Consider the following 12,081-nt stretch of genomic DNA (forward strand, 5'->3'; position numbering starts at 1 on the left):
CTCAATTTATCCTCTAAGTGAATCTTTGTGCAATTGTATGTCTAAGAAGAGGAATCGAGAATTGAAAAAATGGTTAAATCAAGAATTCAATCATATTTCGTTCCAAAACCAAATCTTAGAGTTAAGATTGTGACATTGAGTGACAAGTCTTAAGAAGGTTTATAACATTCATCAAATGTGGAAAGTTGTGATGTCTTGGATAAGACAAAAACCAACTAGGACCAATTTTATGAAGTGTTTTGTCTTGATAAAAACTACACTAACTCTTGAATATTCGTTTGTCAAGAAATGTTTATTGACAAAAGAATCTTATATGTCAAGGAGTCAGTGGGAGTCTTAATGGTCTTGAAAAGTTTCAAGAACTAATCAAGAATAAACCTTATCGATCATAACTAGCACACGAGTTGAGGTTTTGACATTATCTTGTTTCTGTGCCGTTCCAATTAAGTTAATTATGCATGTGAGCCCTATGAGTTCTCATTTGAATGCATAAAAGGCAAGGACCTTGATCAATGAAAAGTACATTGATAGGAAAGGGTGAGTTGTTTAACTACTTGGAAGACATGGTGGGCAGTCGTGTTACCATAAGGCAAGAAATCAAGATTAAGAAAGTTCGGTCCATATAAGTTTGAATTTGTCGTAAACTTTGTTTTTGACAAATTCACATGAATAAGAACACATACACCATTAAAATCTAAGTGTCATAAGTTTCCCTCTTTCATGAAAATGACTGTGAGGAAATACTTTCACTAAAAGAGATTTTAAGAAGATGGTGATTGTGATAATTGGATTCTCGAATTCGATTATGGTTATAGTATCCCATTTCCATGATTCGAATTGTGAGATTTGGCAATTTATCTGAATTGTTTAAGCCACACATATGAGCTATCTAAGGCAAAGGTGTATAAGTTCAAGAAGCCTTGATAAAAGATTATCAAAGCATTAGGTATTAGAAATATGGACTTAAGAAATTCAATAGGTATTGTTTTTCTGAAAGGTAAGCTGTTTCTGAATACATGTCAAAGATAGTGGGAGCATAAGTGTTATGTTTATAATAATCATCATGATAGTGGGAGCATAAATGTTATGATTGTATGATTATTAAGGCAGGTATTGCAAGTTAGCAATATTAATTATAGAAAACAAGAGTCATACTTTACAAAGTGGTAAGGGTTGAATAGTTGTTTTTCTATAATTAAGGGAGATAATATTATGCTTCATTTCAAAACTAAAGGCTTAGGTTATGGAATGTTAATAAACTTAGTCAAGGATACATAGTGAGTTCTTAAATTTCGATTATGATTACGGCATTCCTCTTCATAATTCGAATCATAAGAATGTGACACGTAAGATATTATGGCAGAAGATTGATAAAGTATCAAATCTTTATGTAAGACATTATGCATCGTGTCCCATACGCTTCGGTATAGGATAGATTGCAAATGCTATAATATTTGACCATTCTAAAATTTTCCAAATGTCTAGCGCATTTAGAGGGAAAAAGGTGTTTTATTTATACTTAAAGGTTTGAGGCCATATGGGATTAGTATTATTCTTGTGTTTTACTTTGCATGTTTTGACTTCCTGAATAAATTAATTGGTTCACAACAGTCAAATTATTTGAACAGACCACAGTCGTTCATATGTTGGAAGTAGATATGAATGAAGACTGTCATGAATTGGTGTGTGGATTGTCTAAAGAGTGTTGGACATAAGCAAATGTTTGTTGCAACGTTCATGAGTGCTTATGAATATGATTTGAGCATTGGATTAAACCCACGCTCACTTGGATCACTTCATGAATTGTATCACGATTGATTGGTGAGACGATAACATCTTATATTCTTGAAACCGAGATGTGTGAGTTGTATCTTGCGAGTCGGTTGCACGTTGATAATATGTAAATGCACCAGTAACTTGGTGTTATAAAACATATTGTTGTGTGTAATTCGGTAAGTGAGTGCAAGCAAGCACTGAATCAAAGTTTATTCGTTCCTTTTATCCAAAGTAGGATAAAAGCGATATCTTTGGGTCCCTCGATGATTTAGTGATGGCACCTAAGCGCTTGGCCAAGCCGGGACTATTGATGTGTTCAAATTGTAGTTTGTTATCAGTCGTCATAAATCGGTAGTCGGGAAATAGTATAGAAAGAATGATTAAGTTCATGTCTCATATCTATACGATATCTAGAATGGAGGAATATATGATCCCTTATCTAAAGGACACGCGTATCTGATAAGATCAGAGTTGACAGCGGCTTTGGAAAGCTACGATTGCAGATCAGGATCTGAAGTCATACGTAGAATAGTTATTAGAGTTATCTAAGTGGGAGACTGTTGGATTAGTGTCTAAGTCCATAACTATTTTGATATGTACTTGACTCGATGGTGCATGGTCCTTTTGGGTTGCCTTCACCAAAGCAACTTGATAGGATGAATTATGGAGAGAAAGGATTAATTATGATTTATTAATATATTATGAGAATAATATATTAAAGGAGAAATCATATTGTTTAATTAATATTAGTCAAGAATTAATAAGAATTAATTTTGTGGCTAAAAGAAATTAATTAAACTTAAGGGACAAGAACTGTCAATTGTGTGATAGTTGAATATTGAGCTAATGGACTCCATATTAAAGGGGTGGACGAATTCTATGTGAAAACCCATTAGAAATCGTCCTAGACCTTTAAGGAAGGAGTCAATGGGTTGCTTAGGTCCTAAGCATCCAAATTACGGTTTCCTTGTTAGATAACCCTAATAGCCTCACTATTTAAAGGACCCTTAAGCCCCAAAAACGTGGTGAACTTGTTCTCTAGGGTTTTCACACGTTTTGGGCAGCCTCCTTCTCTTTTCCTCTTCATCCTCTTACTCTTGGTGTTTGTGAGCCATTAGAGGAGTGTCATTTGTGACTCTAAGCTTTCTAAAGTCATTACAAGGAGGATTTGAGATTGTTATTACTACATAACAATCAAGGTATGATCTAAAACCTAATTCATATGTTATATTGATTATCGTATACTAGATCTAGGGTTTATAGTCTTGGATGAATTGCACGTACAATAGAGAAACCTAGATCCAAACATTAGGGTTTGTATGAGCACATAGGATGTTCTTATGGCTAAAACCCATCAATTCTTACTTGGATGAGTTCGTCATTCTCTTTGTAAATGACTTACTTATCTACTCCCATAGCAAGTAGGGAATCATAAGGAGCATCTACAATAAGCCATGGAAACAAGACAATCAGAGAAGCTTTGCACGAAGTTCTCTAAACGCGAGTTTTGGAATTGAAGAGTCAAATTCCTAATACACACTATTAGTGATGTGGAAATCCTTGAGAACTCTTTCAATTTATCAAAACCATTGAGGATTTGTCGGCACTAAAGACGCCGACAAAAATTCGCCAAATTCTAGGTCTTGCAGACCTACTATCATAGTTCGTTTAGAACTCCTCGCAAATTACAAAAACCCTTACGATTTTGACCCAGCAGGGAGTGGCCCTTGACTGGGAAGATAAGAAAGAAAAAGAAACCTTGAAATTCCAAGTGAGAGACCAAATTCTTTAGGAAATCTCACTCTGTGAATGGCTTGATACGCTTCGGAAAGCGTGGAGAGCTAAATCCAAGATAGTCAGGACCTCCGAGATTCTTACCGGAATCGGTCCTGTATCTCACAGACTAGACCTACACCGCGAGCTTAGTAACGTACATTCTACCCTTCACGTCTCGAACTTGTAAAAAGTATCGATCCAACGAGACTCTTGAAATCCCACTCGAAGAGATCGAGTCCCACAAGAGCCTCACCTACGTGGAAGAACCGTAGTGACCATGGACCGAGAGGTCATGTGATCGATTCATAGTCGTTTCCCTTTAAGTAAAGGTCCGATGGGATGCCAACCAAGGACCCGAATTCACTTGGGAGCGTGAAAATCAATCATTTAGGAAGTATCCCCACTTCTCGGCTTGATTATTCATGCCTACTTCCTTACCTAAATTCTAATTTCGGGACAAAATTACTTCTAACCGGGGGATGATGTGACAACCCGAAATTTCTATTCTGTACAAACATGTCAGGTCAATAGAAGTCAGAGCAGTTGCTGTTAATTTTTAGACTTTTTAGAATAAGTTTGAGTATTTCAGGATTTACACTTTAGGAGATATCAGGAGAGAGGATGCCCTAAAGTATTTTGTGCATCTTATAAGTTTCAAAACCCCAAGAGTTTGAAGTTTACGGCTCAAATGATATTTTTGGACCAAAAACTCAACGGACTATATAAAGGGCACTTAGCCATTTTTAGTTCATTTCTTCCATTTCAACTAGAGAAAAGCCCGAATTCTCTCCCAAGGATCTTCAATATTTTGCCCCAAATTGTAAGTACTTCTACTCTAGAGTGTTTTAAAGCTTAATATATGTTTAGATATCATAGAAATCACTCAAGGATCACAAGAAAAAAGGAGCTTACGGTCCAAGATCTTCTTGGACCGTAAACTCTATTTTGGGTGCCAAAGTGCCCCCAACTCTTCCCTTATGCTTAGAAACTAGTATGGAAACCTTCCTTGATGGTTTTAGCACATGAAAAGCACCATAAAACCCCATTTATATGTTTTTACGGTTTGGGGATCTCCCAAAACCGTAAACACCCCATAGTGTGTATAAATGACCCATATTCCTTCCTATGCCTTAGTAACTAACATGGATCCATTCTTTGATGAGCTAAGGACTTGAAAACCCCCCAAAATACCATAAACCTTATGAGTTTACGGTAGTAAACTCAAAGGAAAATGTTTTAGGAACCGTAAACTCCAAATAGGAGTGAAATGGTGCCCTAGTTCCTTCCTTAGACACATACTTCAAGTAGAAAAGCTTCTAGGGACTTTTAAGGCTTCAAACAACAAATAGTCAAAAGTGTGTGAGCTTACGGCCGTAAACTCAAGGGTTTACGACCGCAAATTATTTTGGTTGTGACCACAAAACCGTAAACTCCCAAATGGAGTTTTCCTTGAACCCCATGCACACTAGCCTTTCCCTACAAGACTTAGATGCAATCCTTGGGACTTATAACACTTGTATAAGGTGTTTAGCATGTCCTAGGGTGTCTTAAATTTGTTTATTAGTTGTTTAAAGACTAATTTGATACATATATGTGGTATTATATGTTAACTAGGATCATAGAGTGTGTTCAAGTCTTCACTTGACGCCTAGCAACCCGGTTTCATCAGTTCATCCATACTACTCTCTACAGGTGAGTTCATACCCCTTAATCAATGGTTTAAATGTTTTTAAATGATTTTATGGGGGAATACAAGTTGAATACTTATAGTTATTATATCAATCACATGTGATTAATAACTACCAAACCAGGAGTTTTCTTACTGTTCAAACTATTTACTAAACTGTTTTACACACTCTTTTACTTGTCAAATATTTTTACTTAAACTCTTTTATACTTATTATCAAATGCATGCCTATGTATGTATATTTATATAAGTAATGCGTAAAGGGCTTAGGAAGGCTAGCTCTCTTTATCTCCTTTTCCTCGTTGGGATGTGGCTTTAGGGCATCGGCTACCCGTCCGAAGGTCGTCTATCTATTAGTTATATATTATGTATACATATATAGACATAAAAGTCCTCCAATCAGTTCAGTACCTTTGGGTAGCAAAGGCATACTTTCACTTATACATGTACACCATTAGTAACTATTATAGGTATAGTTAGGAGATACTACTTACCATTCCAAGTACAAGGAATCACACAAGGGTCAGTTCATTCATGAATACTTTTACATAGATACGCTTACATGTGTACGTTTACATGGATACTTTTACATGAATACTTTTACGTAAATGTTATATGATGAGTTACTATTACATATTATATGTGTAGATACTGTTATATAATTATCCTTCTTATCTTTATTTTGTGATACAATCACATAATCGACGAGATAGATTGGACTTTATATCCTTGTTCCAAAGGATACTTTGCGGGACTAACCATTCCTAGAACCTCTGTTAGCTATAAAGGTAAATGCACATCTACGGATGTCTTCGGTTGATACCATTATAGGTGTACTTTAAGGGACTAACTATTCCTACACCCAGCTGTTAGCTACAGAGGTAAATATACATATACGGATGTCTTCAGTTAACACTGTTAGTTATCCTAGTACAAAAGGATAATACTTAAGTTATTTATATTATTACCTTTACCTTGTAAGTCATTCACATAACCGATGAGGTGAATTATATTTGTGTGTCCTAGTATCAAAGGATACAATTTCTTATATTAATAATAATAGTCGTACAGTCGGGTCTTGGTAGAAGGCTACTTTCAAAATAGTCGGGTCTTGGTAGAAGGCTACTTTCAAAACAGTCGGGTCTTGGTAAAAGGCTACTTTCAAAACAGTCGGGTCTTGGTAGAAGGCTACTTTCAAAATAGTTGGGTCTTGGTAGAAGACTACTTTCAAAACAGTCGGGTCTTGGTAGAAGGCTACTTTCAAAACAGTCGGGTCTTGGTAGAAGGCTACTTTCAAAACAGTTAGGTCTTGGTAGAAGATTTCATCTATACTAATAGGAATCATAGGGATTTCTAGGGTTTTTCAAACACTTGTAACTACTTACAAACATTTTCATACTTATACGAACTTTCTTTCAAAACAATTTCAAGTCTTTCATTACAAGTTTTTACAAATCAAAGACACATTAATACTTATGACTTCACCAGCTTTTTGGCTGATACTCGCTTTCAAAATAACTTGTATTCTCAGGTCACAAATAGACAGCTACGACGACCAGGTTTTGTGAAGACAGAGCAGTCAGGACTCCTCTTTTTATTTTGATTATTCATTATGTTGTCTTATACTATGAAAGAACACTTGTAATTAAAATTATACTATTAATGCAATGGATGATCTTGTTGCTTGTTTACTACTTTACATTGTTGTGATACATTACATGACATCCTCCACCCCAGAATGTTTCTGCCGTTCGTGGTTTTGGGGTGTGACATAACACATATCATAAACATGCATGAATCAAGAAGACATCAAGCATACATAACTACTTCTCGGGACCACCCCGACATCGGACAGAAGTCTGGAAACATGTAAACTGCATCGGGCTAACCCCCTGGCATCGGACCAAAGTACGGAACTACTAACATCTAAACGGGCCGACATTATGGTCGTCGACCTGTTCCTACTAGAAGGAAAATCACCTCACACTGTTGAGGTCCCGCTGACAAAACCCTAGCTGTTGGATGACAAATTCCCAAATCTATCAATATCAAAATAACACCCAATTAATAATTGGGTTCCATCACATATACTCATACGTCCATGCTTGGGTAAAGGCTACTTTACCCATAACTTAGCTTGATTCAAGCCCAAGGCCCAATCCAATGACCTAAAAGTCTAATAATGAACCTAAGCCCATCATATGGCCCAATTTTCCAAATTAGGCCCAAACCTTTACATGGTCTTCCCTTAAGGCCTAATTGCTCAATCCAGTGCAACATATCTCATTCTAAGGGCCCAATATCATACAACCATCTAGGCCCATCTATGGCCCAATTTTCCAAATTGGGCCCAAACCCTCATATAGGCCTTACCCCAAAGCCCATCTAACTATTCTAGTCCATAAGATTATTCTTGGATGACCCATATTGGCCCAATTACCAAAGCCCAATAGCAAATACCAACTCAAGGTCCAAGTGAAATTAGGGTTTTACATAAAATGACGATTAGGGTTAAGTTTTCTTACTTAACCCATTAAGGAATTAATCCATTAAGTCCTTTACTCTATTAGATAAATGATATGGAATAATTTGGACTTAATACACAATCCAATCCCAATGGCCCAAAGGTGGGTCCTACTAAATCCAAGGCCCAAATACTCACAATTAGGGTTTTCTAAACCCTAATTAGAGTTTCCACCCAAACATGGCCCAATTGGCCTAAAATTAATCTTTAAGCCTATTAGGTTTCTGATAGGTGCATTAGGGTTTTGCAAGTGGGACAGCACCCACTACCACATTTGATAGTGGTGGTCAATGGCGGCTCGCGGCAGCAGCCACCACCTTACGGTGGTGGTTATGGTTCTTTTCATTACATCTTTTGCTAAATACAATTACAAGCTTTTAATCCACAAATAAACACACACACACGCACTAACTATTCTAACACACACACACACACAACCACCCTAGTGGTGGCTGATGGTGGCTCATGGCAGTAGCCACCACCTCACGGTGGTGGCGGTGGCTTTTTCGTGAACTCCGGCTAAACACAACACCCAAACACACATGTTGCTAATGGAAATACAACCACACACACCTAAAAATAGCCAAACCCACACACAGCCACCTTCCACGGTGGCTGGTGGTGGCAAAGAGTTCGATGACCAGCTACAGCGGAGGCGCGACGACGGTGGAGAGTCACGGACGGTGGCCATCACGACGTCACCCTCCTCGATCCTCACTAATGCAGATTCATTACCCTCCCATACGGTTTACAACGTCACTCGATGGTTATTAGGTGGTCGGAGAGCGACCGGGTGGATGGCGGTGGTCGTTTGACACCTTGTTGGCCGGAAAACGAGAGGGAACGGGTGGTGACGGCGGCTGGGAGGCCTAAGGGTGGCAGCGGTGATCTCAACCTTCATTTCGACTTTCCTTGCTACGATTTAGATCACCAATGGATCTTCCGGTTGATAGGATGGGGCACGACGGTTGGTTTGGGTCCTTGTCGGCGGCGGCTAATCGAAAATAGAAGGGTAGCGGCGTCGGGGGAGATATAAGGGTGAAGAGATGCGACTGAGGAATATCTTAGAGTATTAGGGTTAGGGTTAGGCAATTATGCCTTATATACTCCCATCCAATCTCAAATCTTTGCCATAATGGCACTTCCATCCCCTCCATCTTCTTCTTCTTTCAAACTATGTACTTATTTTACCATTTCAACCCCATCCATGGAAATCCCTTACAAAATAAGTCCCATATTTTAATAAGTAACCCCTCATTCTCCAATTATTTCTAAATGAGGTCCATTATTAACTCTTTATCCCCCTGCTTTCATAAATCCTTTCACATTAGGTCTAATACTTACCAATAAATCCCCCAACTTCTATAACTATGACTTTTAACTCCTCGAAACTAACGTCTTGATCAATTATTATTGATTTCAGGGCTTTCGTACCTTTATTTATTTATTTTATAAACGGGGTGTTACAACTCTCCCCCACTTAAATTAGATTTCGTCCTCGAAATCATTCCTTACCATATCTTACATGCACAACCACTCTAGTAACATGGTCACTATCCTGGGCACACCCTAGCCTTCCCAGGGTGGCTGTGATCAATCTTCAAAAATCCCTAAAATCTACAGGCGAACTAATTCCTCGCAACAAGATCACATCTGCTCATCTAAATTTTGCTGTCTCGAGATGGTCTGGATCCCTGACAGGCCACTTTTACTGAATCATTATTGCTAAATTCAGTCCACTTGTCTCTCAGCTGCCTACTCATCTCCTGATAACTCAAGGTTCCCGCTAGAAAATCATAATCACATATCCACTTATCCCTGTGATTCACTTATACTTGGCCAAAACTCAAATAATCCCGCTATAAGTGACTTAGCATATCCCAAGCTATCTGTGACTCTAACCATACATGAAATCCTAAAATACCATTACTGCTTGAGACACTGAACTGTCCGAAGTAGTATGTTGCGCCCTGGCTGCCTTCCAAAATCTACCAAGACCTCCCTGGTCTTAGGGATGTCAAAAAGTCCCGTGGGACCCCGATCCCGTGGGGCCCCGAACCCGTATGAGGGGTAGTTGCTTAAAAAATTCGGGGACGGGGGCGGGGACAGGGGTAAAGTTAACCCCGTTTTGATTTCGGGGGCGGGGGCGGGGGTGGGCAGTCCCGTCCCGAAAACCCCATGGGGTCCCCGTTAATATGTTATATATATATATATATATATATATATATATATATATAATATTTATAATTCTATATATATTAATTACATATTTACATAGATATTGACTATTTGACTTACTGTATTTACGGTTTTGTAGTTATCAATCCATTTAGGGTAAATCATGTAATGACGCTTCAATTTCTTTTCTTTGTTGATCGATCCTTCAGAGTGGCCAATTCCCGCTTCTGAGTTCAGACTTCGTCACTCTGCCTCCCGTTCTCTCGAGACTCCAAGCGACCGTGGACCTTCAATCGTTCATCATCATTTCAGTGATTCACCTTCACGTCTTCGCCGGTCGTCGTAAGCCCACCAGTCGTCGCCGACTCTTTAGCCGTCGACTCCTTAGGCATCGATCCCTTCATCAGCGCTTCCTTAGCGTGCAATTTCTTTCTCGTCTCACTCAAGTCAGGTTCGTATAACATTGTATATCATCTTCTGATCTTGTCTTATCAGTTCATCTCATCAATTGTTATTTACTTCAGTAGACATGAAACATCGGTTCTTTGTGATTGAACATAACATCTTATGAAAATTTATTATTTTAAAATTAGTTGCTCGATATATGATTCATATGTTCACTAGATCATCTATTTCATTGAATATAAACATTACTTTCTTTTAAATTCTTGAAATTTGTTGGTGTTAGTATGGTCCTGATCATCTTTTTGATTTAAATGCAGTTAATTTGTTAGTATTAGTGTGTTCATGTAATTTGTTCTTGAACTTTGTTAGTGTTAGTGTAAGTAGTGGTTAATTTGTTAATGTTTGTGTTAGTATGTTTCAGTAATCTGTTCATTTTTCTCATTCAAATACAATTAATTTATTAGTGTTATTGTGTTCCTGCAATATGTTCTTGAAGTTTGTTAGTTTTAGTGTTAGTTGTGTTTAATTTGTTGAATGTTTTCTGATGTTGTGAAATCAATTCCAGGATTCAAATATCATGTCTTCAGCTGATCAAACTCAACCACATGATTCAAATGCGTTTCATGGTACTGCTAACGCTACTGATCAGGCTGCAGAAAATGATAAAAAAGAAAACTAAGATCCCCAGTATGGGCTCATTACGAATTGAAAAAAAATTAAAGGAATCGAAAAGGCGGTTTGCATTTATTGCAAAAAGGCGTTAACTTACCATAGCAACACCGGAACAAAAGGTTTGTTGGGTCACCAAAACACATGTAAAGCAGGGAAATATTAAAAAAGAATTGACGATTTCCAAAGCCGTTTAGTTGGAAAAAAGTCTAAGATGGACGAAAGTGAGGGATCGGTATTAGCAACCCATTGTTTTAATTATGAGGATTCACGAATGGATCTTGCTAGGATGATAGCACAACATGACTACCCACTCCGTATTGTTGAACATGAAGGCTTTAGAGTTTTTTTTCAAGGGCTTCAACCATTATTTAAGTCTATTTGTAGAAACACGGCTAGGAGTGACATCTTGAAATTGTACGATGAAGAAAAGGAAAAGCTAATGCAATTCTTGGGGAGTATTCAAGGTCGTATTGCAATAACTACCGATATGTGGACTTGCAACAACCAAAGAAAAGGATACATGACCGTGACGTCCCATTTCATTGATGATTCATGGAAATTGCAAAGTCGACTTTTGAGGTAATTACTAATTTATAGCTATATATGCTTAATATAATATGTTTTCATTATTAAATTGAATTTATTTTGTTGATTGGTAGGTTTATATATGTGCCGTGTCCTCACACTGCATAGAAGCTATCAGAGGTGTTGTTAGATTGTTTGATGGAATGGAATTTAGATAGAAAATTATCAAATTTAACTGTTGATAATTGTTCAACAAATGATTGCATGATTGAACTGATGATAGAAAAAATGCCTTATAATGGGTTGATTTTAGGTCGAGAGTTGTTCCATATGTGATGTGCGGCGCATATTTTAAACTTAATTATGAGAAGTGGGTTGGATTCCTTTAAGGGGATTGAGAAAGTTCGTGAGAGTGTTTCTTTTTGGACAGAAACACCAAAAAGAATGGAGACATTTGAACAGAATGCAAAACAATCATGTGTTAATTTTGGAAAAAAAATCGCCCTTGACTGCAAAACACGCTGGAATTCTACATACT

The 12,081-nt window shown here is 37.6% G+C and overlaps 1 protein-coding gene across 1 annotated transcript; it reads left to right on the forward strand.

Moving 5' to 3' along the window:
* Positions 1-11,229: 11,229 nt before the first annotated feature.
* On the forward strand, positions 11,230-11,711 carry LOC145076377 (zinc finger BED domain-containing protein DAYSLEEPER-like). Its single transcript, XM_079022270.1, has 2 exons — positions 11,230-11,597; positions 11,678-11,711. The coding sequence occupies exons 1-2, from the start codon at positions 11,230-11,232 to the stop codon at positions 11,709-11,711; spliced, it is 402 nt and encodes a 133-aa protein (XP_078878396.1).
* Positions 11,712-12,081: the final 370 nt, after the last annotated feature.

Source organism: Lactuca serriola, chromosome 9, assembly GCF_051521515.1.
Source record: "Lactuca serriola cultivar US96UC23 chromosome 9, Lser_US96UC23_V15, whole genome shotgun sequence".
NCBI lineage: Eukaryota > Viridiplantae > Streptophyta > Magnoliopsida > Asterales > Asteraceae > Lactuca > Lactuca serriola.

Coding starts and splice junctions, on each gene's coding strand:
- LOC145076377 (XM_079022270.1), top strand. CDS start 11,230: ATGGACGAAAGTGAGGGATCGGTATTAGCAACCCATTGTTTTAATTAT. Junction 11,598..11,677: donor TTGCAAAGTCGACTTTTGAG/GTAATTACTAAT, acceptor GTTGATTGGTAG/GTTTATATATGTGCCGTGTC.